The 26,863-nt window shown below is 34.5% G+C and overlaps 2 protein-coding genes across 6 annotated transcripts; one reads left to right on the forward strand and one right to left on the reverse strand.

The window, feature by feature from the left end:
• The first annotated feature begins 1,290 nt into the window (after positions 1 to 1,290).
• On the forward strand, positions 1,291 to 12,304 carry LOC25487108 (probable disease resistance protein At4g27220). Of its 3 annotated transcripts, none has more exons than XR_003009114.2 (7): positions 1,291 to 1,601; positions 1,767 to 1,893; positions 3,014 to 5,811; positions 6,752 to 7,033; positions 7,135 to 7,836; positions 10,696 to 10,943; positions 11,080 to 11,211. XR_003009114.2 is itself a non-coding variant. In XM_024775930.2 (7 exons), the coding sequence occupies exons 3-7, from the start codon at positions 3,031 to 3,033 to the stop codon at positions 12,011 to 12,013; spliced, it is 4,602 nt and encodes a 1,533-aa protein (XP_024631698.1). In that variant the 5' UTR covers positions 1,291 to 1,601; positions 1,767 to 1,893; positions 3,014 to 3,030; the 3' UTR covers positions 12,014 to 12,304. The 3 variants fall into 3 exon arrangements, 2 of the variants coding, with proteins under 2 accessions (XP_024631698.1, XP_039686596.1); XM_024775930.2 differs by lacking the exon at positions 10,696 to 10,943 and adding an exon at positions 11,996 to 12,304 and having other exon boundaries at positions 11,080 to 11,898; XM_039830662.1 differs by lacking the exon at positions 10,696 to 10,943 and having other exon boundaries at positions 11,080 to 12,304.
• A 3,215-nt stretch (positions 12,305 to 15,519) lies between these two features.
• LOC25487109 (probable disease resistance protein At4g27220) lies at positions 15,520 to 26,664 on the reverse strand. Of its 3 annotated transcripts, XM_013608961.3 has the most exons (8): positions 26,544 to 26,664; positions 26,303 to 26,399; positions 18,976 to 21,821; positions 18,026 to 18,307; positions 17,195 to 17,917; positions 16,116 to 16,937; positions 15,943 to 16,016; positions 15,520 to 15,800 (listed from the first exon to the last, which is right to left on the reverse strand). In XM_013608961.3, the coding sequence occupies exons 3-7, from the start codon at positions 21,802 to 21,804 to the stop codon at positions 15,960 to 15,962; spliced, it is 4,713 nt and encodes a 1,570-aa protein (XP_013464415.2). In that variant the 5' UTR covers positions 21,805 to 21,821; positions 26,303 to 26,399; positions 26,544 to 26,664; the 3' UTR covers positions 15,520 to 15,800; positions 15,943 to 15,959. The 3 variants fall into 3 exon arrangements, with proteins under 3 accessions (XP_013464415.2, XP_039686597.1, XP_039686598.1); XM_039830663.1 differs by lacking the exon at positions 26,544 to 26,664 and having other exon boundaries at positions 26,303 to 26,515; XM_039830664.1 differs by lacking the exons at positions 15,520 to 15,800; positions 15,943 to 16,016 and having other exon boundaries at positions 16,830 to 16,972.
• Between the last annotated feature and the right edge of the window lie 199 nt (positions 26,665 to 26,863).

The following is a 26,863-nucleotide window of genomic DNA, read 5'->3' on the forward strand; positions in this document are numbered from 1 at the left end:
TAAAGATGGTCCACGAAGTTACTGCCAACATACCGAAATGGGCTTCATTTAATAGAAGTTGAGTAAAAGATAATAGAAGTTGATGTATAAGATCCAATTGCACTCAAGGTAAGTTCTTTACTTCTCTTTACTACTCTCTTATCAAAAATCAGATTAGATAACCTTAGACTTTTTTTATTAATATGGATAATCGAAGAGAAAACCTATAAAAACCTCAACACTCTATAAATGATGTTGTTAAAGTCACGTGTCATTAAAATAGGAATCACAGAGCTAAAAACATAGAAGAAATTATGTATGTGTCTCATTTAGTATCGTTTCACTTAAGAAAAAAGTTGCGGCTTACAAGAGCGATTACCTAGAAATATCTTGCAAGTACAAAAGAAACATTTGTTTATGAAATAAAAGAAAGACTTTTCGTGCTAAAGTTCAACAGTTTTGATCTGATGTACTGATTTGAAGTTTGAAATAGAAAAGAGTGAAGGTTGTCCTTGAGGGTATTGGTGAAGACTGTGCTGGATGATGACAACTGTTGAAATTTGGGGTCTATTGGTGAGGAGTGCCTCTTCTTTATAAACTCTTCTCAAGAGTGCTATCTATCCGATGTGGGACTAAATCCACCCCCTCAAAGCCAACATAGTGAAGGTGTTGGAGACTGCAATTAAAGCTAACCAAAGGTCGCAATTAAGGCGACTAGGGGCGGACCACAATTAAGGCGGAATTTCCAACAACAACCATTGGGGACCTCCTCCTGCTCCCGTCTTTATCATCTTTTTTAGTCATGCTTACCTGCTACAGTGCACCAAACAATCTACCCTTTGCACTGCTTAGTGCGTGATCCCTTGGCTAAAACGTACATACATTGGCTTCATTACACGTTGATCATATATTAATGTATTGAGGTTTTCCTATCGGAAATCTACTGCTGCTAACTCATAGCGGCTTCATTACACGTTGTCTCATTACAAGATTTTATTAAATTTTGTTCATTTAATTCATAAAAAATATAAAAATTAAATTCAATGCACGAATTCCAACAAATCATTTCTATATTTGATGCATTAACTTGTGCCCTTTAGCATTCCCCAAAAACAAATTATTATTACGGTTAAGAACGTTAGTTTTTAGGCAATATGTTATCACAAATTTGGTGTAGTGTCATAAACATTTATCAAATAATCGATTAAAAATTCCCAATTCAAATTAATTTTGCAAAGTGTAATAGCAACTTGTAATCTTGCATGACCAGTTCTCTGATGCCGACTGATGTAACTTTTATGCAAGGTTGATTATATTAGCACTATATTATAATGGGGGTCTTAGTACTAGTGCTAGTTTAATTTAATGGAATACTGGTCGCACAAGAAACTTGTAAAGAAAATCCTTGGCATGTGACGCGAAAAAATTAAGAAAGCTAAGACAGCAAGAAGAAAACAAGATTATGAACAATGGGAACATCCAAGAAGTTAGACCATTGACCAGAGGATTAATTAAAGAACTTGCATACATCACATGTGGGTCTCCCCTAATAAAACAAAGAGGTGGAAGGAAGAGAAGTGCCTTATACTTAAAGAGAGTTTACTAAAAGACATGAATACGAGGTATATCTTTTTTTGAGGGTACAAAAAAGCCTGAAGTATACTTAATATATTTAGAAGTGATTTTCTTCCTTGTTTTCTTGTCCTTTTTTTTCATTTTTTTTTTCATCCTTATATTTTAAACAAAATTAGCATTGATTTATCATTTCATTATTTATGTCTGTGCAGAGCAAGCAATCCTTATATGCTCTCTTGATTGTATAGACCTGTCAATTGCATTCCAGGAGAGAACAAGAGAAATTATTGTCAATTACAGCTAGTTTCTAGCACTTGACATATCACCTGAAGCATTAAGGTATTTCTTTTCCATCAACCAAAAAAGTTTAGATTTCTGTTTTTTATAGTACTATTTTATAGAGTGTAGGGTTAAATAAGAGTACATACCAATTATAGTCTTGAGAAAAATGTTGAACCCAATCTGTTTGGATGAACAACTTATTTTACTCCTTATAGCATAAGTGCTTATCATATAAGCTCTTAAAAAAATAATAACTTTTTTGACTAAAAAATAATTATTTATTAACCTGTTAAATTTTTTTGTTTATTGTTTAGCAAATCTATCACTTCTTTTTTGATAAAAAAAAAAAAAGTTTAGGCGAGTTGGGCTTCGAGGACTCACCAGGGTCAGGGCTGACCTCAACGTTCAGCGAGCGTTAACAGAGGTACTTAGAGGTTACCCAACAAAGAGTTACTTACACTGGCAGCAAGAGTTGAACCCACGACAATATGTCAACTCTTTACCAACTGAGGCAACCTTCATTGCCTCTTTAGGGTTTCTCGGTGTCAGAATTTTAGGTCAATTATAAGTAGTAATTCGGTTAGAAATCTGCACTGGTTTGTCACTTTTGAATTTGTTTTTTTAGTTTCTTGCTTCTTTGTGCTTAGATCTCAATTTGTAACATAGTTTAATCAACTTCCTATCTCAATTTGTAACATGTATCCAATACAATTCTTATGAGAAAACCTCTGTTTACTCCCTTCATTTATCCACGGCAGACCAATCATGACAGAATCTTCTTCAGGCTTCTTTTTTCTCTTGCTGCTTAATCGAATAACCATTCACTGGTAACGTACAAACAAGAATGCCTGCAATCAAACTGTGAGCAATAGTTAACCTGAAACCAAGAGAGATAAAACCACAACTAAATGCCAACCTGTTACACGCAACAACAACTATGCAAGCACAAATGTACAGGAGAAATGCAGCTAAATGCAATCCTTTTTAACTTTTTTATTTCAGTGGCATGATGACTCTCGTTAGCCTGTTCCTGAAGTTTATAATTATAAATAACATCAATGCATATACGAAATGCTGGATTATTGAATAAACCCAAGAGATGGTTGAGTCCAACTCACGGCTATCTTTCAAGTTAGTTATTTATTGATTGAATTCTTTGTTTCATTTCAACTACCAGCTAGCAAAGGGGTGGCCATGGATGCTACTATTTCTGTTGCTGCTAAAATTGCTGAGTATATGGTTGTACCTATTGGTCGTCAATTTGGTTACATACTCTACTACAAGCGAAACCTTGAAAGGATGAAAACTAATGTCCAAAAGCTGGAGGGAACAAAAGCTAGTGTGCAACACACTGTTGATGAGGCTAGAAGCAACGGAGAAGAGATTGAGAATATTGTTCAGAACTGGATGAACAAAGTGGACATCATGGTTGCTGAGGCAAATAAACTCACTGAATCTGAAGGCCATGCAAAAGTTCAATGTTCTATAGGACACTTTCCCAATCTGTGCACAAGGCACCAGCTGAGCAGGAAGACCAAAAACTTAATACAAGAGATTTCTGAAGTCCTAGCAGAAGGAAAATTTGACAGAATTTCTTACCGTCTTGCTTCTCAAGTGACAGTCTCGCCATTTTGTAGAGGTTATGAGGCTCTGGATTCAAGAACATCAATGTTGAATGAGATTCTGATGGAATTAAAGAACCCCAACATCTTCATAAGTGGGGTGTACGGGATGGGTGGTGTGGGGAAGACAACACTAGTGAAAGAGTTAGCTTGGCAAGCAGAGAAAGATGGGTCATTTGGTGCTGTAGTTATGGCAACCATAACTAGTTCTCCAAATGTTGAAAATATTCAAGGCCAAATTGCTGATGCCTTGGATCTACAGTTTAATAAAGAGACAAAAGAGGGAAGAGCAAGACAATTACGTGAAAGGATAAGGAAGGAGAAGAATATTCTTGTTATTCTTGATGACATCTGGGGGAGAATTGATTTGACAGAAGTGGGGATTCCTTTTGGTGATGATTACAAAGGATGCAAGTTGGTGGTGACATCCAGAGATCTTAATGTGTTAAACTGTGAGATGGGCATTCAAAAAGAATTTAGACTTGAAGTTTTACAACAAGAGGATAGTTGGAAATTGTTTGAGAAAATGGCAGGTGATATTGTTCATGAATTAAATATAAAGCCAATTGCAGTAGAAGTGGCAAGGTGTTGTGCTGGGTTGCCCCTTTTGATAGTTACAGTGGCGAAGGCTTTGAGAAAAAAAGATTCCTCTTCTTGGAAGGATGCCTTAAATCAATTAGAGAGATTTGATCAAGAAGGCTTGCATAAGAAAGTTTACTCTACCTTGGAATTGAGTTATAATTGTTTAGAAAGTGATGACCTGAAGTCACTCTTTTTATTCATTGGTTCATTAGGACAGGGCAATATCCACACTGGAATACTATTTCGATGTTATTGGAGGTCTGGGTTTTGTAAACATGTTCAGACATTGACGGAGGCGCGCAACAGATATTTCAACTTAATAAATGACCTCAGGCACTCTTCATTGTTACTTGAACTTGATAAGGATCGAGCAGAAATGCATGATGTTGTACGTGATGTAGCTAAATCAATTGCATCTAGGTTTCATCTTACTTATTCTGTGAAAAGATACACTCAAGTAAAACAATGGCCAGAGATAGACCAGCTTCAAAAATGCCATCAAATCATTTTCCCTTGGTCTTATATTGAAGAGCTTCCTGAGAAGTTGGAGTGTCCAGAGTTGAAACTACTCGTTCTTCAAACTATAGGTGATCATTTGAAAATCCCTGATGAGTTTTTTTCTGAGACAAGAGAACTAAAGGTTCTTGATTTGTATGGAATGATGTTGACTCCTACTCCACCTCCTTCCCTTCGTCTCTTAACAAGCATTCAATCATTGGTTCTTTCAGGATGTGTGTTAGAAGACATATCAATAGTTGCAGAGTTGAAAAGTTTAGAGATTTTAAGCCTTGAAAAATCTGATATTACCGACCTCCCAAAAGAAATAGGACAACTAGCTAATCTTCGAATGTTAAATTTAACAAGCTGCTCTGGACTGAGATTCATTCCTGCAAATCTTATTTCAAGCTTGACATGCTTGGAAGAATTGTACATGGGCAATTGTTTTATCCAATGGAATGACGTGAGAAGCAAAGATCAAAGGAAAAGTGCAAGTCTAGAAGAGCTATGTAATCTTTCTCAACTAACTACTTTGGACATAATGATTCAAGATGTTTCGGCATGGCCACGGAACTTGCAGGTCTTTGCAAAGCTTGAGAGATACAATATATTTATTGGTGATATGTGGAAATGGACTTTGGAATGGTCTGGAGGTGCTTCTGAATCTTCAAGAATACTTAAGCTGGTGGAGAGTAAGAGTACCTGCATTCTTTTGGATCACGGGTTTAACTTCTTGTTGAATTCAACCGAGAATTTGTGCCTAGCCAAATTACAGTGTGTTAGAGATGTCCTTTACGAGTTGAACAGTCAAGGTTTTCCACAATTAAAACATTTGTGCATTCAAGACAGTGCTGAACTAAAGTACATCGTCAACTCAACAGGGTGCATTCATCCCAATCCAGCCTTCCCCAACTTAGAGACTTTGACTCTTGAAAATCTGTTTAATCTGGAAAAAATATGCCATGGCCCAATTCCAATTCAATCTCTTACCAAATTAAAATCTATTGAAGTCAAAGGTTGTGAGAAGTTGAAAAATTTGTGGTATTCCCTCGTTAGAGACCTTCCTCAACTTCTTGAAATAAAAATTTCTGATTGCAAAATGATTACAGAAATCGTAGCTGTGCAAAAATCTGAAGCCGATAAAGAATTCAACCAGATTATGTTCCCTAAATTGCGTTCTCTTGAACTTGAACGTTTGCCATGTCTCATTAGTTTCTGTTCTGTGCCATGTACAGCTGCACAATTCACACCTTTGGCACTAATTGATAACAAGGTAAAAACATGATTTAACGTTTCTTCTTCGCTATTTTGTCTTTTTAAGCCATATTGAGTGCTTTACCGGGATTTTTAAATTTCAACATGTTAAATTTAAAATTCTCAGATGTTACATACTTTTTTTATAATTTTGTTTTATAAATTTGAATGTGTTTACATATTTCATTTCCAATTTTATTTTCTGATTAAATTTCCAAAAACTCCTATGTGCTATGTTTGGATTTCCAAAAGGGAATGAACTGTACTAGCATTAATAAATTGCAATTGTTTATATTGTGTAAAATAGAGTGGAAAGCCTAACAGGGGGTAACAGATGGAAAGTTGGTATGAAATTATTATTATTTTTTTTTTTTGACAGAAGTTGGTACGAAATTATTGCGTGCAAATACACACACACACGCACATTAAACATCTACTCTTTTTTTTTTTCTTGACAATATCCATCAACCATCAACTAAATATAATTAAACACTTATTTGAACTGCGGTAATCACACAACGTTTTTCTTGTTTTAAAGCCTTGTAAATAGAAAACCCCAAAAATTAAGCATTGTCTGTCGAAGCTGATAGATAGTAGGCCCAAGAAAAAGCTCAAACCCACATCCACAAAAATGTAAAAAGTGACTGTTGATGGTTGTCTGAGCATGGCTCATCTATATCACATCTTTGGGGGTAGGGGAGAAGTGTTGTCCCTCCAATACATACTGCAATATTATTTCCATTCTAACTATTCTTCAAACAATGAATTGGAAACTTTGCTTCCTTTCAAACAACAGTGCAATATTTTTGTTTCATCAAATCCCATATATTTCCATTCTATTATGTACCTCATTAGATTTTCATAATGTGTTATCTCACCATCTCAATTATTTTTGGTTTTTCTCTCAACATAAATTAATATTGAAAATAAGTTCTTCACAAGAATCTTTTTGTTAACAGGTTGGAATGCCCCACCTTGAACTCTTGAAGCTGTCAAATATCAACTCTAGAAAACTTTGGGATGACAACCTTCCAGGTCATTTTTGCATTCAAAACATGAGAAGTTTGACAATTGACAAATGTGATGGCATAGCGTACGCATTCTCATCCTCAGTGGCTAGAGAACTTGTAAACCTGAAGTATCTTGAGTTTAGTAATTGCCAAATGTTGGAGGACATCTTTGTCTCAGATGGAAAGTTGGGTAATCTTCCTTCATCTCAGAAACAATTCTCTGATGATGAGGTGAGCACTGTCTCCAACTCTGTAGCGATCTTCGATTTCAATTTTAGTTTTGTTGTTTGTGCAATTTACTGTTAAAGATCTAAACATATTATCGATTGTAGGTTATATTTCCAAACCTAGAGGCACTGGAAATCTCCCACATGAAACACTTAAAGTCCATATGGCACAATAAACTAGCTCCAAATTCCTTCTGCAAATTGAAGCAGCTGAAAATTCAATTCTGCAATGAATTATCAAATGTATTTCCATCTTTCGTGCTTGCTAAATTACAGAATCTGGAGACAGTGACTGTATCTGATTGTCCTGTACTCGAACTTGTATTTGAAACACAGAGTCTAAAACCAGACGGTGGTAGACAAACAAGTCTGGAAATGCAATTGCGAACTCTCACTCTGAAACATTTACCGATGCTGAAACACATATGGAGCGGGAATCCTAATAAAATCTTCAAGTTTCAAAACATCTGCCAATTGAAAGTTACTGAATGCAAAAACCTTAATCATGTTTTTCCTCTCTCTGTGGCTACAGAGCTTCAGCATCTCCAAGTGCTTCATATAGAAGAATGTGGCATAGAGATTATTGTAGCACAGGATGAAATGGCTGACACAAATCCAAAGCTTATTTTTCCAAAATTAACATCTCTGTCTTTAAGAGAATTGACACAACTTCGAAGCTTCTATCATGCATCACATACCTTGGATTCTCCTGTTTTAAGAGATATGGATGTGTTTCATTGTGACAAGCTCCTACTATTCAAAAGCAGTGTCCCAATTGATACACTACCCCTTCTCTCAATTGAAAAGGTACAGTTTACATTTCAATACTCTTCCCACAAATGTCATTTAGTTGTTTCTTGTTGCTACACACAAAAAACATCATTTTTATAGGTGTCTTGGAGCATGTTCTTTTACCGTTGAAAAAGTAAACAATTTTCTGTGGAATTGGGAAATAATTTCTTCTATGTGCATAAAAGTTTATATGATTATGTCTGTGGAATTAGGAAATAAATTTATTTTTCTAAATATAATTTCAAAACACGAATAGAGTACCGCCTAATATGCTTAAACAGACTACCGACGGCACACTAATATATTTAACAATGATAAACTAATGAAAGACCTGCAACAAAGAATGAACAATTGGCATCAAGAATAATCACAAAAATAATATCCTGGGTTGTGATTTTGATTCCCAAATAGACCAAGGATTAGTTGGTAAAGCCACCGATGTAGTCCTTTGCTAGAAATAACAACAGCATGGTAGAGTGTGGGTTACACATGTCAGAAATGCCTCGGCGTGTGTAGGCGGTCAGTCGTTTTGGCTGCGATCTTCTGGTTTCTAGCCAGTTTTAGGCCTGCTATTAGCCAATCCTAATGCTACTGGCATGAATGCTGGATTAGCGACGGATAGTGGAGAAACAAATGCGTGAAGGTGCTTTTTGATTCCTGTTCAGTTGTTAACAAGTATGAAACGGGTCAAAAGCACTGTTTGATTGTGAACCGAGGTGAGAGTGCTCCATTGACAGTGCTGTTGGTGTAAGCCCTAGAGGCCAATAGTTTATGTTAAACCTATCTTATGTATCATGACTTTTATTATTGAATAATATATGGCACTCTTTATTATATTTAGATAATGTTAATAAAGTCCTTAGAATAGATAGTTCGTGTAATAATATATTAAGTGTGACTTAATCATGAGATTACATTATCTTATAGAACGCTATTCTTAAATGTATCCGTAGTCAAAGCTTTAATATGAATAAAGGATAATAATAAAGCGTCGAGACTATTATGTATGTAGACTGATGACCGCATCTCATGGGTCATAGATATGAGATATCAAGTCTATACATAGATATAAATATTAGGAGTAATATTTATATTGGATTGACCCACTGTGAGAATACTACATAGTAAGTTATGAAATTGTCATAAGATATTCTCACAATGATAATAATGTATATCGCTCTTGGACCTGAAACCACTATGATCTCTAGATGTGGACTCAAGTGCTTTGTTGCCATTCTAACGTTGTCTGTAAAAGGATAACAATAACGTTGGTTGATGGGCACTTGATGAATCATGCTGAGGGTCATGAGTGTCCTAGATGGGATTTGTCCCTCCTCATAAACAGGAGATATATCTTTAGGCCTCTTGATGAAATATGACTATAAATATGCATGGCCATGCCGAACTAAGTCAATATAAGATATTGGACTTATTCGTTAAATAGTATATTTCGGAATCAAGATAAATGAACATTGATCTATACAAGGGTGACACTATCTATGCCTTGGGATCAATGAAGATATTGAGACAAAGGGGTAATTATACACATATGTATTATCATGAAAGGTTTCGTCAGATCACTTGACATTCTTGTCACTTGGGTAGCCATGATGTGTTGCTAGATACCGCTCATTGTTTATAATATTAAATATTAGATTTAATATTATTGCCAACGTGACTAGAACCTAAAGGGTCACACACAAAGAACAGTCAAAAGAGATATGTATAAGTACGACTTATATAAAGGGTGCGCTTAGTAAATAATGCTAATGATTTAGCAAAGTTTACTAAACTCGTATTGGGCTTAATGAAGTCAAAAACGAGTTTGACTTGCAAAGCACATAAGGAGTTCTATAAATAGAACCCTGGTGCAACAGGTTGCGGTTACGTTCTTTTGCAGAAACCCAAGCTCTCTAACTTCCGTCTTCTTGGCTAGCACCGAGGTTTTGGAGGAGGACTGTTCGTGTGGACTTGATAGAGGCTCTGCTATTTGCTTGGCTGTGATCGTGATTCCGGTTCGCAAATTTCACCGTTCGTTCTCAGACCAACCGTTCTAAGGTAACAATCATATCACTGGTTCAAGTTCCAATTCGTAATGATCCAAGGAAAGTAAATCGAAATTTTATTCCGCTGCTCAGGCCCGGCCCTTGGGGGGTGCAAACAGCTCAATGGAGCTGGGCCTCCCCAAGGTATGGGCCTCATAAAAAAATTTATAGCCTAGTAAATAAGTAATAAATAAATATAACGCGAGTTGTTTTTTGTATTTGCTGAAGCGGCTCAGTGGCATTGTTGCAAGCTGGTAATGCCAAGGTTATGGGTTCAAAACCCCCATTTCATTGTTTTATGATATTCTTTTCCTTTTTTTTTTTCTTTCATTTTTTCTTCTTTTCTTTTCCTTTTTGCTTCTTTAATTAATATGAGGGCTTTGATTTATACATTATTTTATCTGGATTTGAGGTTCATCTATCTTCTCTTCAATTTAGCCAAAATCTTCTTAATATATTAGATTATATATTTACAAATGAAAACATAATATAATTTTTTTCTTCTTCTTATTTTGTTAGAAGACTTGTAATTTTTGGCCTATTCTTGTTGTATAAGATAGTTACACTCTAACAACAAATATTATAATTGTTTTACTTGAAAGAACAAACATTATAAACCATTTATTTTTGGCTTTGTACAAACTAAGGAAAAATATAACCCAGAAGATTGATAAAGATATTCGCTTAAATTGTATTTATATTATTGATTAGAATATTGATCTTTTATGTATTAGTTACAATAAACACTTTTTTTAATCTTTACGGATCTTATTTTCAATTTCAATAGATAATTGCTCTTTTAAAAAAGTTATATTTTTTATTTTATTAGGGGCCTATTTTCACATGAGAGCCGAGCCTCCAATTACTCAGGGACGGCCCTGCCGCTGCTCATTCTGATTACGTCGATTTACCTTCAAGTGCTCCACTGAAGATGGCTAGGGTTTATGCGGAAGCGAGCCTCAAAACCAAGAGCTTGCGATACCATGTGGAATTGGGAAATAAGTTCTTAATATAATTCCAAAACATGAAAAGAGTACAAAACTAATATGCTTAAATAGACCACTCTTCAACTAACAGGTATGATGAATGGGTCGACTACAATTATTACTCATAATTAGATAATATATGCTATTTGCAATAGTGAGAAAACTGTTAGCATTATTCTTTTCTTTACATAGCTATTAGCTTGAATCTGATTACTTGTGTTACCTAGGTTGTCACCAACACAAGGGAGCTTATTCTGAATTGCAAGGATGTCACCATGTTATGTAGCGGTCAACTTAATAACGAGTCTATCTACACAGTGAAAGCTCTTCGTCTGCGATGTTTTCATGACGAGTCTGAGAAGTTTCCAACTGGTTTCCTCCAAAGATTTATCAATCTTGAAAATCTTAAAGTGTCTTGTAGTTCTTTCACTGAGATTTTCTCAAGTGGAAGCTTTGGCACTGAACATTCTGAAAGAAAGATGAAGTTGAGAAAACTAGTAATTGTTGAACTAAATAACCTCGAGTTTATATGTGAAGAGAAATCTGAGATGCATGTTCTTCAAGATATTGAAATATTGGCAGTATCTAAATGCTCTAGACTGAAAAGTATAGTTCCATCGTCAGTCCTGTTTGGGAATTTAGAGCATTTGGAGGTACGCTATTGCGCTGGATTGGAAAATATTATGAAATCTTCAGTGGTTATTAGTATACAAAAACTTCGAAAATTATGTATTCATGACTGTGAAAAGATAGAAGAAATAATTGCAAGTGATGATGAAAGTGATGCTTCTGAGCTAGCTTTTATGAAATTGAAGTATTTGAAACTGATTAACTTACCAAGGCTTAGAAGTTTTTGCAAGGGAAAACATAGCCTCAAATTTCCGCTACTAAAGAAGTTATTTGTAGTAGATTGTCCCATGATGGAAACTTTCTCACATGGAGTGTTGAATGCACCAAAGCTCAGAGCAGTACATGTAAAGGAAGGAGATGAATGGCATTGGAATGGTGACCTTAATACTACTATAAGAAAATTTGTAGCTAAACCGGTAATGTCTATACAAAATCTATGTCTCCAATCATGATTCAAATGTTATAGCTTGCATTCTCACATTGTTGTGCCTTTTCTTGTTTGCGAGTATCCAGAACTCTAAGGGTGATTGAGTTTGTCCTCAAAATTCGAAGAAGGCTCAAGTAGCTGTAATTCTTCACAACTGCTTGGTAATTCAGAAATTCTATGATGCATAGGTACGGGTACGGTACCTGGTCTTAGTACAGATACGAAATACGATAAATATTAAAAATCGAAGGTACGGGTACATTAATGTAAAATATCAAAAAAATTAGTTTTTTAGTGAATTACTACCGTGTTGTTGTAAAAACATGTGTTATGGAAAAAACTCAATTATAATAAAGAACGGTATAATACTATTTGTATTTTAACCATTTGTTTAACCACACTTTATATCATCATCCTTCATAGATTTACTTTCTTTGTCTACTGCATTCACAATTTTAATCAAAAGCAAGAGATATATTTGAAATACAATAAAAAATCAAAATATTTTCTACAATTTTTCACTGCCTGCACATTTTTGCAGTATCAACTACTATGAATCGATCAAGTAAAAATGAGTTTTGATCGGTATGTATGTGCAAGTACCATACGCGTATGCGGTATGGTACGGGTACTTCACCCTTTTAGGAGTACCCATGCTTCAAGGACTGAGAGTATCTAGGAGGAAGAAACCTGTTTAATTGCACGAGTGACAGTAACGCATGACCAATGCATGAAGATCATTGTTTCTCTCATTAGAAACTTTTGTGTTGAAGATATGCAATTATTATTCATTGTAACTTCTGGTTTCCTTAGTGACACTCCCTCTAGTTTTCATAAAGCACTAAAATCATTATTAGAGAGAAATTGCAATGTCTCAGTTTCCTCTCTTTCTATTTGTCTCTCTACAACAAAATGCAGAAAATAGTGTGATTGGTTTGCAATAGTACTGGTTATTAATATGAGCAAGTTGGGATTGTAGAAGAGTAAAACTAATTTTGCGTCATGCACATGCTATCTATCCATAGGCTCTTTTGTTTATTGCTATTTCCAATTGGCTCTTTGAATGTAGGCTTAATAAATACCCGGTCCCTTAACTTATTTTAATTTCTCAGATTGGTCCCTTAACTATCAAATGTTTCAGTTTGGTCGTTATCTTTGTTTTCGTCATCAATTTGATCCTATTTTATTAATTTTAAATACCTAAAAAAGTAGACCATTGGATAAAGGAAGTTCATCATATCTTACAGTGCATCACCAACACTTAAGTATCTGAAATTTAATTTTTAAAAATTCAAAGTAAAATATAAATTCATTTATATTAATTTAGAAATAAATAAATTTAAAAAAATTGAAAATTAATTTTCGAAAATAAAAAAATTCAAAAAAAATTCAGGATTTTTTAAAAAAAAAATAAATTGGAAAATTACTTTTAATTTCGAAAGAAAAATCTGATCTTTTTCGGAATATATTTTCTAATAATTAGGCAAAATCGATTTTTGATAATTATATTTTTTTCGAAACTAAAAAGATTTGAAAAAATTCTGAAATTTAATTTTCAAAATACACAAAAATTTTAAAAAAATGTCAGATTCTTTTTCGAAAAAAAAGTTTTTAAATTTTTTTCTACAAAAAAAAAAAAAATTGGAAAATATTTTAAATTTTAAAAATTTGGATACCAATTTAGAAAAAATTCAGATAATTTTTTTCAAAAATTTTATTTCTGAATTACGATTATTTTAAAAATAATTTTTTTTACGAAATTATGAAGATTTTTCGATTTTGGCTAATTATATGTTTCGAAAAAGTTCATATTTTTCTTTCAAAATTAAAAGCCATTTTCCAGAATTATTTTTAAAAAAATCTACAAAAAAAAAAAAAAACCTGAATTTTTTCAAATTTTTTAGAATTTTTTTTTATTTTTGAAAATTAATTTTCAAAGTTTTTTATTTCTAAATTAATATAAAATAATTTTTATTCTTTTTATAAATTAAATTTTGGATACTTAGGTGTTGGTGATACACGGTTAGATATGATGAACTTCCTTTATCCAACGGTCTTTTTTTTTATGGATTTCAAATTAATAAAATAGGACCAAATCGATGACGAAAACAAAGATAAAGACCAAATTAAAACGTTTAAAAATTAAGGGACCAAACTGAGAAATTAAAATAAATTAAGGGTCCGAGAGATGTATTAAGCCTTGAATGTATATGAGCCAAGTTTTTATCAAAATAAACAAACTTAACTCATATCATTAAACAACGGAATTGAAGACAAGGAGCACTATCAAAGCTACAGTGCCAAGCCCATGAAGTGGCCGCCCTTTCAAGCGTATGAGCGACCATATTCGCTTGTTTGCAAATAAACTTAGTACTAACCTCATAGACAAATCTATGCCGCATGAATCTATGCGTGCAACTCTTTCTATGCCGCAACTTGTAACTACCAGCTATGCTAGTTGAACAAGTGACAAGCTCCCTTCAAGACAAATCTTGGTTTCTGCTTCCAATCCCTCTCTCCAATGATGAAGGCATCATATCAGAGTTTGAGCAGCACAATGGTGATCTTTGACACCTCTTTCCTTAGGACCTTTCCTTTTTTAGTACAGATTCAATTTTTCTTTTCATAGATTTTACACTTTGTGACTCTGGTGTATTGATTCAGGCCTCTCTCGTCGTTTATATTTTATTGCTTTGATAAAAAAAAATAAACAAAGTCATTTATCTTGTGGTATATGTAAATGATATTGTTATTACCGGTAATGATAAGAAGGCATTAAAGATCTAAAACAACATTATTCAACCACTTTCAAACAAAAGAACGTTGGATTAACTCAACTCGTTTACATTATTAGAACCAATTGCAACTTAAATAGCAATAACTAAAAAGCATATAGATAGAAGTATAGGCATGTCGCAGGATTGTTTACCCTTCTACCTTCACAACACTTGGTCATATTAATATAACCCAAAACTGTTCTAAATCAAGTACTATTTTCTGTATTTTCTTGTTCAGTGACAAATAGAATGAAAGGAAACTATGACATTGCTATTTCTCTCTAATCTTGATTAACACTATTAACACAGGGAAGGTTTGCTAACAATATTACATTGGCCGTTTCAACAACGAAAAATCATAGGGTATAAAACGATCCAACTTGAAGAGGGAAGGTCACTCTCATGTATAATATATTTGTACATGGATAATTAACTCATTATAACACAGCTATTCAAAATGTGAGAGCACAATATAAAATTGAATTTGTAAAAGGGTTAATAGGTCTTTACTTATCCCCTGTAATATAGGTCATTTCTGGTTTTCCTCCCTATCTTTATTCACCCCCCGTAAAATATTTTTGTTTTAAAAATTTTCGTTGTTTTTGACAGGAGGTGAATCAAAATAAAAATTTTACAGGGGAAAAACCGGAAATGACCTATATTAGAGGGGTAAAGGGTAAAGACCTATTAATCCTTTGTAAAATTAAATGTTACTATGTAAAACATGAGAAATCATTTTAGCTTCGTATGGTTAATGACTGAAGAAAGTAACAGTATGGTTAAAAAAAGTAATAGTAAAAAAAAAACAACTTAATGCAGTCCAATGATGAACATGCACGGAACTTCTGAAGTAGCATGTCTTTGAATTCCAACATTTTAATCTCAAGAATTAACAATTGATCTCACACACACTTAATCAAGCAATCATCTCCTATATTTTAAGTAAAGTTTAGGAGAGATCAGTTTTGAAAATAACAGAAAACAAGTGATGACAGAAGTCATAATCATAAAAAAAATAAGTCATTGCACTGATACATGATGATGATTGTAAACGCTTCATGCCATTTGAGTTTAGCCGATTAGCCTCGCACACAAAACATATGGATACACCCCCCTGCAGTGGGAAACAGAATGAAAGAATAATTTTCAAAATGACGGAAAAAGGATAATAATGTATGCCAAAGAAACTAACACAAAATTATTGAAGAACATGAAATATAATAAATAAAAAGCCCAATGTGCTAGTTCTAAATTACCATGTGGTTGAGACGAATCATCTACTTGAGCCTTCAATCAAGTTTTGAGGACAAACACAATCATCCTTAGAGCTCTGGATATTCATGAACAAGAGAAAAAAAACAGCAAAGTGAGAATGCAAGCCATAACATTTTGAATCATGATCGGAGATAATTGATTTTGTATATATTACCGTTTTCGCTACTAATTGTTTTATAGTAGTGTTAACATCACCATTCCAATGCCATTCATCTTCTTCCCTCACATGTACTGCTCTGAGCCTTGGTGCGTTCAACACTCCATGTGAGAAAGTTTCCATCACGGGACAATCTACTACAAATAACATCCTCAGCAGTGGAAATTTGAAGCCATGTCTTCCCTTGCAAAAACTTCTTAGCCTTGGTAAATTACTCAGTTGCAAAAACTCCAATTTCATAAAAATTAGGTCAGAAGTATCATTCTCATCATCACTTGCTACTATTTCTTCAATCTTTCCACAACAATGTATGTATAATTCTTTAAGATTTTGTAAACTTCTAGCTGTTGATGGTTTCATAATACTTTCCAATCCAGCACAATGGCCCACCTCCAACTTCTGTAAATTCTCAAACATAACTGACGATGGAAATATATTCTTTAGTCTAGAGCATGAATTTACTACCAATCTTTCAATATCTTGAAGAACAGGTTGCACCTCAAATTTCTCTTCAAATATAAATTCGAGGTTTTGTAACATAATGAGTTCTAAACTTCCCAACTTCATAATTGTTTCAGAATGTCTGGTGCATTCGCTTCCATTTGCAAATATATATGTGAAGGAACTACATGTCACCTTAAGGTTTTTGAGATTGATGAACCTTTGGAGGAAACCAGATGGAAACTTTTCAGACACATCGTGAAAACATCGCAAGCAAAGAGCTGTTACTGTGTTGATAAGCTCATCATTAAGGTGACCATTGCATGCCATGGTGACATCCTTGCTGTTCAGAATAAGCTCCCCTTTGTTTTGGACAATCTATGAAACACAAGTATTCAAATTCAAGCGAACAACTAGGTAAAGAAAAAAGTATCGGGACATAAACATATAAACTTAATAAAAACATGGAATGAAACTAAACTTGAATTTTGTTTACTTTTTCAAGAAGAAAAGAGCAAGCAGCATGACACATATCTATTATAAATGACATTTTTGGTGTGTATACTAAAAGCAACTAAATATGTGCATGAAGCATTTTGCCATTTGTTAGTAGAGTATTGAGATGTAGAATGCACCTGTTCAATTGAGAGAAGGGATTTTGTATCAACTGGGACAATTTCTTGGTAATTTATAGACTTTGGTTTGAATAGGACGAGCTTGTCACAATGAAGCACATCCACATGTCTTAAAGCAGGACAATCCAGGGTAAGTAATCCACGGTAGAAGCTTTGAAGTTGTTTCAAATCTCGAAAACTCAAAAATGTTAATTCTGGGAAATTAAGTATTGGAACTGTGTCAGACATTTCATCTTGTTCTACAATAATCTCAACGCCACATTCTTTTATATAAATCCCTTGGAGATTCTGAAGCTCTTTAGCCACAGAGAGGGGCAAAACATAATTGAGGCTTTCGCATCCAGTAACTTGCAAAAGGCAGAGGTTTTGGAACTTAACACTTTCATTAGGATTCCCACTCCAAATGTGTTTCAGCATCGGTAAATGGTTCAAAGTGAGAGTTCTCAATTGCATTTCCAGCTTTGTCTGTCTACCACCGTCTACTTTTAGACCTTGTGTTTCAAATACAACTTCTAGTGTATGACAACAAACTACGGTCACAGTCTCCAGATTCAGTAATTTATCAAGCACATAAGATGGAATTACATTTGAAATTTCATTGCATAATTCAATTTTTAACTCCTTCAGTTTGCCAAAGGAATTTGGAGTTAGTTGATTGTACCATACAAACTTCAAGTGTTCCATATGGGAGATTACCAATGTCTCCAAGTTTGGAAATATAACCTACAATCGATAATATACTTAGATCTTCCGCAGTTAATTGCACAAGCAGCAGAAGTAAGATAAAATCATACAATAGTTAATATTTACAGAGTTGGAAACAGTGTTCACCTCATCATTAGAGAATGGTTTCTGAGACAAAGGAAGACTACCCAACTTTCCATCAGGGACAAATATGCCCTCCAACATTTGGCAATTACTAATCACAAGTTGCTTCAGGTTTACAAATTCTCTGGCGACCGAGGATGAGAATATGCATGCTATGTTATCACATCCGTCTATTGTCAAACTTCTCAAGTTTTGCATCCAAGAACGACTCGGAAGTTTATCATCCCACAGTTTCCTAGATTTGATCTTAGAGAGCTTCAATAGTTCAAGGTGGGGCATCTCAACCTATTAACATAAAGATTCTCATGAACATCTTATATTTCATATTAAGATGATACAAGAATAAGTGAGATGATGCAATATTTCATGGAAAGATGCGATTTTTTGAAACAAAAATACCATATTCTTGTTTGAAAGGAAGCCAAACTTTCCATTTTATTGTTTGAAAAAATACAGAATGGTAAGTTATAATATTATTTATTATAGTAACTCCATCCCCTTAACCACAAATTGAAAGATAAAGAAAGTAGAGGTATTGGAAGAATCATAATAAATATATGTCGTTTGTTTTTATTCTTTTTCACACTGCTCTTATTTTTTTACTTTTGTAAGATATTGACTTTGTATATACATGAAAATAACAGATGAGTTGAAGGTAACAAGCTGCGCCACTAAGCCTTTTAGGTGACAAAACCAATCCAAACAATGGAAACTAGAATGCCATTTCATTTCTTGAACTTTTAATTCTGTTTCCTTTTGTCAATTCAAACACAGCGCACATGAGTTTTTTTAGCTTTAGTCGGCAATTAAAATAGGAAATGACATCAGGTAACACATTAAGTATGTAAACATCAAAAAATTTAAATCTAACTATGTTGAAACATCACCATAAAGAACTTTATGTGCCTTAAAAAGACAAATAGTGAAGTAGTCGCGTTAAAACATATTTTTACCTTTTGATCAATTAGTGCCACAGGTATGCATTGTGTACTATCATAATTTTCACCACGCACTTTGAGACTCTTTTCAATTGTCAATGGCACGGAACATAAACTTACGAGACTTGGCAAACATTCAAGTTCAAGAGAACGTAGCTCGGGGAAGATAATCTTCCCCATTCCTTTTTCTACCTTAGATGTTTGCACAGCCATGATTTCTGTCATCATTTTGCAATTAGAAATTTTTATTTCACGAAGTAGGGGAAGATCTGTAACAAGGGAATAACATATCAGATTATTCAACTTGTCACAACCTTTGACTTCAAAAGATCTTAGTTTGGTAAAAGATTGAATTGGAATTGGCCCATGGCATATTTCTTCCAGGTTAAACAGATTTTGAAGAACCAAAGTCTCTAAGTTGGGCAAAGCATGATAAGTTGGGTAAAGCATCGAGTTAATGATGTACTTCATATCAGCAATGTCTTGAATGCACATATGCTTTAATTGCGGAAAACCATTCCTGTTAAGTTCACAAAGAAAATTTCTAACACAATGTATTTTTGCAAGGCACATGTCCTCAGCTGAATTCAACAAGAAGTTAAACTCACAATCCAAATGAATACTTGAACACCCATTGTCTGCGAGCTTAAGTATTCTTGAAGGTTCAGAAGCACCTCCAGACCAATCCAAAGACCATTTCCACATATCACCAACAAATATGTTGTATCTTTCAAGCTTTCCAAAGACCTGCAAGTCCCTTGGCAAAACTGAAGCATCTCGAATCATTATGTCTAAAGTAGTTAGATGAGACAAATTCCTTAGCTCATCTAGACATGCACTGTTGCTTTGTTCTTTGCTTCCCTTTACATTCCACTCGATAAAACAATTCCCCAAGTACAACTCTTCCAAGCAAGTTAGGCTTGAAATAAGATTTGCAGGAATGAATCTCAGTCTAGAGCAATTGGCTAAGTTCAGCATTCGAAGATTAGTTAGTTGTCTTATTTCTTTAGGGAGTTCTGTAATATCTGATCTTTCAAGGCTGAGAATCTCTAAACTCTTCAGCTCTGCCACTATTGATATGTCTTCAAACACACATCCAGCCAAATCCAATGTTCGGATTTTTGTCAAGAGATGAAGAGATGATGGTAGAGAAGGGGTAAACATCATTCCATATAAACTAACGACTTTTAACTCTCTCATCCCAGAGAATAAGTCGTTGGGGACTTCCAAATAATCACCTATATTTTCAAGTTGAAGTAGCTCCAACTTTGGACACACCAGCTTCTCAGGAAGCTTGTAAATATAAGACCAAGGCAAGATGATCTGATGGCATTTTCGAAGCTCATCCATCCCTGGCCATTGTTTTACTTCATTGTACCTTTTCATCCCAAAAGTTGGTGGTTGAGTCTTAGATGCGATTGATTTAGCCACAGATCTAACAACATCATGAATTCTAATCCACTCGGTTTCAGACTCAAGTAGCAGTGAAGAGGCCTTTAGGTCATTTATTAATTTGTAGTATTTGGATCTTGCTTGTGTCAATGTGCGGGAATGTTTGTATAAGCACAATCCCCAATAATATGAAAATAGTTCTCCAGTGTGGAGGTGATCTACTCCAAACGAACCAATGAATAAGAACAATGACTTCAGTTCATCACTTTCTAGGAAATTATAACTCAACTCCAAAGTAGAATTGATTCTCTTGTCGTTATGCAGCCCTTCTTGATCAAATCTCTCTAAATCATTTAATGTGTTTTGCCAATCAAAGATCTTTTTTTTCCTCAAAGCCTTAGCAACAGTAACAATCAAAAGGGGCAAACCTGCACAACGTTTGGCCACCTCCACTGCAATTGGCTTTATATTGAATTCTTGAACAACATCACCTGCCATTTTCTCAAACAATTTCCAACTATCCTCCTCATGCAAAGCTTCAAGTCTGAATTCTTTCTGAGTGCCCATCTCACAGCTCAACACATTAAGATCTCTAGATGTCACCACTAACTTGCATCCTTTGTGGTCGTCGCCAAAAGGAATCCCCACTTCTACCAAATCAAGTCTACCCCAGATGTCATCCAGAATAACAAGAATACTCTTCTTCTTTTTTATCCTATCTCGTAATTCTCTTGCTCTTCCGTCTCTGGTCTCCTTGGTGAATTTCATATCCAACATCTCAGCAATTTGGCTTTGAATTTTTTCTACATCTGGAGAATCACTTATAGTAGCCAAAACAACCGCATTAAATGAGCCACCATTCTCTGCTTTCGAAGCTAGCTCTTCCACTAGTGTAGTTTTGCCCACTCCACCCATCCCATAAACACCAATAATGAAGAAGTTAGGATCCTTCAATGCCAGCATAATCTCATCCAACACTAATGTTCTGGAGTCCAAAGCCTCATAACCTCTACCAAATGACGAGACTGTCACTTGCGAAGCAGTACGGTAAGAAACTTTGTCGAATTTTCCATCGGCTAGGATATTAGAAATATCTTGCGACATCTTTTTGGTCTCCCTGCTCAGTTGGTGCCTTGTGCACAGATTGGGAAGGTGGCCCATAGAGCACTGAGCTTTTGCATGGCCTTCACTGTCAATAAGTTTCTTTGCCTCAGCAACCATGTTGTCCACACTGTTCAGCCAGTCCTGGACAAACTTTTCAATCTCTTCTCCATTATTTCTAGCCTCGTCAACTTTGCGTTGCACACTATCTTTTGTTCCTTCTAGCTTTTGGACATCAGTTTCCATCCTTTGAAGGTTGTCCTTGTAGTAGAGTATGTAACCAAATTGACGACCAATAGGTACAACCATATACTCAGCAATTTTAGCAGCAACTGAAATAATACCATCCATGGCCACGCCTTTGCTAGCTGTCAGTTGAAATGAAACAAAGAATTCAATCAATAAATAACTAACTCTAAAAGATAGCTGTGAATTGCTCATTTGCTATGAATTACTTATTGGGTTTATTCAATATTCTAGCTTTTCTTATATAAATTGATATTATCTGTAGTAACAAATTTTAGGATTAATCTAACGTGTCTTCATGTTGCTGAAATCAAAAACTAAAAAGTATTTATCAAATAGTAAACGTGTCCTATTAGGTGGTGTAGTTCTAGAAAGTATATAAATATCTGGAGCTTGCTAGAGATTCATTCACAGATTTCCTTGTGTTTTCGTTCCGATATTCAAAAAATTCTGCAGCACAAATTCAACCCTCAATCAGTTGGAGTATTTGGCACATCAGACATAAGGAATCGAGGGAAGAAGCCGAGGAAACTCATGTTCAGATTGTTAGTTGTCATGTGTGCAAGCAGTTTTGGAGGAATGAATATCAGCAAGGGCAGAAGTGAATGTACAAATCAGATAAATAATTCTCCATTGGGTTGTCACTGGTGTAATATCAAGCTATCACTCGCATTTTGATTGATATACTAACATGTATTGCTTCTATTATTTGGTTTACAATGCAACAGTTCTGTTTAAATAACAAAAAACTCACACCACTAGTAAACAAAAAATATAAATAGAGAAATAAACCAACACCATGTATCTTTGACAATGACACATGGTATCTATCTAAAGTAAAACAATGCATGAGAGTCTTTCAGTTTGATTTTTAAGTCAAATACTCCCATTTTATAGTAACATCTCGCTTTGGATTACATGCAAAGAAGGATCATTTTGTTCCCTCACCTAATGAATGGTAAAGAATAATGGAAGATAGTTCAAACAAACCATCACTTGATTTGAGGTAAAGAGATAAACTTAGAATTTAAGTAAGTGCCTTAAACTCTAAAATGTTTATCATATAACTTTATGGTTGCAAGAGATTATGTATATATTTTTCTATTGGTGAAATAGTTGCGAAAAAAGATTATATTAAAGTGTCTACGATGGTAGTATAAATTATAAGTTAATATCTTCACATGAAAGTTTGATATTTGATTGTGATTCCTATATTTAAGATATATAAATCGTGTAAAGTTGTGTGACATTTATTTCTTCACATTTATTGAGGACTTGAATTTTGGGTTTGCCGAGGACGCTTGTTTAGTTGAATGTGAAGATGATAATAATTTACAGTGTTCAGTTCCTTAAGGTTTTAAAAAAGATGATCCAATTGTGGATGCTCTTGTTCAACAAATACAAGATGATTGGGTTTTAAAAACAAATGAAGATAAGGAGGTTCATATTGTAAATCAACAACCTTCAACGTTTTAGTCGGATACCGTTCAAGTTGTGGAAGGAAACTACTAGTCGTCCTCCTAGTAAGCTTGTGGCCGAATGTACTGAGGGATCAGCCAAGGCTATGCCGAGCAAGGAGTCTAACCATAGTCAACAAGTTAAAAAAAAAGAAGAAAAGTGGCTCCATCGTTGACTGGGTTAAAAAGGATTGCAAGGGTTATCCGCAACAGATAGAAATGCATTGATTCGTTCTCTGAAATTTTCAAAAAAAAAAAAAAAAGGCGATGGTGAACACATCCAAATCCTCATCAGGTAATAAGAAGAGTGTATCTTTGTCTGCCGGCTCGGGACCTTATGCTAATTCCAAAGATTGGAAAAATTGGGTTGATTTACATGGTGATGTTAAGGGGGTGGAGGCTGATATTATAGATGTGGGGTGAGGCTATTGGTCTTACGTGTAAAATCAGTTTTCAGGTGTTATCTAGAAGGGGTGGTAAGTAGGGTGTGAGGGTGGCGGGTGGGAGTTGGAACGGGTAGGGGGTTTGCAATGAAGATATTTTCTTTTAATATTCGTGGGTTAGGGGCGGTGGAAAAGAGGAGGGAGATTTGGCGGTTGATTTCGAAGAGGAGACCAGATGTTTTTTGTATTCAGGAAACAACATTGGAAGTGGTGGATGATGTTTTAATATGTGTCATTCTTTGTGGGGGTCTGGAGATGTGGCTTATTCCTTTAACCCGTCAGTTGGAGCGTCATGGGGTATTATTACGATGTGGGATATTAGTGTGGTGGACGTTTGGATGACAGTGAATTTATCTAATGCTTTGATTGTTAAAGGTGATTATATGTTGTCATTACGTAATTTTTAGGACTTATTTTGACACTTTGATTGAGTTCTTAGGCAATCTAAGGTATTTAGGGGTGCAAAATGCAGAAAATCTGGAAGTCCAGGAAGAAGAGTGGCATGGCGCGATTTTATGTTGTGTGACGCGATTTTATGACCAGAATGAAGGTTAGATTATGTCACTGAAATCGTGGCACGATTTCTGGTGGCTTGGCACGATTTTGCAGAAGGATCTTGAAGGAATCTAGGGTTTATGAAGCAATCGTGGCGCGATTTTGAGCGTAGTGAATATTTCCTATTTAAGCTAAAGTCAGTTCCAGAAACAAAGGTGACAATTTGAAGAGCGAAAAGTGCGATTTTGAGACCTAAAGATGGCTAGGAGGGAGATTTCTTCAACCTTCTATCAGTTCATGTATGTTTTGATTTCTAAATTGATTATGCTATTTGTAAACTCAATTATGAGTAGCTAAATCTCTTAGAGATTAGGTCGCAAGTCGCAAGTTACGTAGCTGAAAGAAGGTGATGCAATCTCAAAAAATTTCCACGGTATTATGTCCTCTCGTAGGCGCTCAAATGCGTTAATTTCTTTAAATGTTAATGGGGTTCCAATTGAAGGGGTGCAAGAGGTGCATCACATTGTTTATCTAACATTTCAAAAATCACTTCCAGATCGGACACCGCTTATTCGACCAGACATTGGCGGCTTGGTGTTCAAATCGATATCTGCCGCGGAAGGGGCTGACCTCATTAAACCCTTTCAGCTATAAGAATTAAAGCTGCAATATGGGACTGTGATAGCTACAAATGTCCTGGACCAGATGGCATTAATTTGGATTTCTTTAAGGATTTTTGGGATGTGTTGAAGATTGACTTGTTGATTTTTTTGCTGAATTTTATCGTAATGGTAAGCTTACTAAGGGTCTCAATTCTACCTTTATAGCTTTGATCCCAAAGGTCAACAGTCCGTAACGGGTGGCTGATTTCCGTCCAATTTCTTTGGTGAGTAGTGTTTATAAAATTCTTTCCAAAGTGTTGGCAAATAGATTGAGAAATGTTGTCGGTAATGTTGTCTCCACAACTCAGTCGACTTTTATTAAGGATAGGCAAATTTTGGATGAAATCTTGATAGCAAGTGAAATTGTTGATGATGCTAAGAAAGCCAAAAAAGAGCTTCTCCTTTTTAAAGCATGTTATTTTACCACTAAACTAAGTCTTTGAAGTTGGTTTATCACAACAAATTTCCGATATTTTCTTCGGCAAAAGAAAGCTTCTGAATTAGTATAAAAGTTAGGGTGAAGAAAAAAACATTGTTTAAAATAGATAATCAAATGCTAGATTGTTCAATATTTTATCTTCTTTTTTTTGTCAAAAAAAATAGGCTTAATTGCACTTTTCCCCCCTATCTTTTGCCAATTGTGCGATTTTGCACCCCCTCTTTTTTTTTGAGCGATTTTGCACCCCATCTTTTTGCCCCCTTTCTGATTTTGCACCTCATCTTTGTGTTCAATTGCACTTTTGTCCCTTATCTTTTTGCTAATTGTGCGATTTTGCACCCTCACTTATATTTTTTGAGCGATTTTGCACCCTATCTTTTGCCCTTTTTCCCCTCTTTTAATGATGATTTTGAACAAAACACAGTTGGCAAAAGATAGGGTGCAAAATCGCTCAAAAAAAAAGAGGGGGTGCAAAATCGCACAATTAATAAAAGATAGGGGGGAAAAGTGCAATTAAGCCAAAAAAATAATATGATTATATCTATCATCATTTAATGTTATGTTATATTTTTATATTTAATTTTAAAAAAAAGTTATAGTGTATGAGTGTTGCTTAGGATATATACCCAACCAAAACCTCATATTACCTAGTAATTCTCCTTTTATTTTATTTATTTTGTATGGTTTCTTAAATATATTACTACAATAAATATTAGAATACAGTGAGAATAAACTAGAGTTACTTAGTGGTAACTAGAGTAGAAAGTTAGTTAGGGATTTAGTTATGCCAAATCACTATAAATAAATCACCCTGTGTATATTTTATATCTTTTATACAATTGTTTCTTGGTAATGATTTTTAGAGAGAATTATATAATCTATCTTTTCATTGTATTTGATCTAGAACCATGGAATCCTTTGATTCATAACAATAAACTATTATTTTCTTTCCTCGTGAACTTAGCTCAATTGGTAGAACAATGCATAATGTATCCAAGGTCCAGGGTGCAACCACCAAAAACTATTATCTTCTACAAAATCATTCGACTTTTTTTAAAGAGAGAGATGTGATTTTTTTTTTTTTTAATATTGATGAGAAAACGATACCTTAAAACTGATCTGGTAGGTTGTCAAGAAGATTTAGCGGTAGTATACTTATATATCAGATCTTGCACTCAAGTATATATGTTCTAGAACTCTTCTTCTGCTTCAAAAAAAAAAAAGTATGGATTAGAACCAGAGAGAAAGTGTAGTTACGAACTATAGATAGACATAATTCAAATATCATTGATAGCGAATTTAATATAAATATAGATTAGAAGCAATCCAGAAAAATGAAGAAAATCACCTCTAAATATATGATGATTCAGGTTTTAAATAACTTCTTCAGACACCTCTTACCCTTCACTACCAAAATGAGAGCACAACGAACCTTCTTTTGTTTGTCTTTTGTTGTTTTAGATGCAAACTTAAATTAAAGAGTAATGATATTTGTACATCCAATTGATGATAATTTGGACGAAAACCTTGCTTTTCTCTTTTTTTATTGGTAAAAAACAATGGAGAAAGAAAAATGAATAGAGAGGATAAAAATATCATGTGAGTATGAGAGAGAAAATTGTTCAAAAATTTTTACAAAATGATTGAACAAATATCATTTCTCTAAAT

The sequence above is a fragment of the Medicago truncatula genome, chromosome 2 (assembly GCF_003473485.1).
Source record: "Medicago truncatula cultivar Jemalong A17 chromosome 2, MtrunA17r5.0-ANR, whole genome shotgun sequence".
NCBI classification, from domain to species: domain Eukaryota; kingdom Viridiplantae; phylum Streptophyta; class Magnoliopsida; order Fabales; family Fabaceae; genus Medicago; species Medicago truncatula.

Bases quoted from the DNA above. Each gene is read 5' to 3' on its own strand.
- LOC25487109 (XM_013608961.3), bottom strand. From the start codon at position 21,804: ATGGATGGTATTATTTCAGTTGCTGCTAAAATTGCTGAGTATATGGTT. The intron at 17,918-18,025 runs GTGAACACTGTT...TATCGATTGTAG, and splicing joins AACCATTCTCTAATGATGAG to GTTATATTTCCAAACTTGGA. The intron at 16,938-17,194 runs GTGCATTCTACA...TGTGTTTCATAG, and splicing joins CCCTTCTCTCAATTGAACAG to ATTGTCCAAAACAAAGGGGA.
- LOC25487108 (XM_039830662.1), top strand. From the start codon at position 3,031: ATGGATGCTACTATTTCTGTTGCTGCTAAAATTGCTGAGTATATGGTT. The intron at 5,812-6,751 runs GTAAAAACATGA...TTTTGTTAACAG, and splicing joins TGGCACTAATTGATAACAAG to GTTGGAATGCCCCACCTTGA. The intron at 7,837-11,079 runs GTACAGTTTACA...TGTGTTACCTAG, and splicing joins CCCTTCTCTCAATTGAAAAG to GTTGTCACCAACACAAGGGA.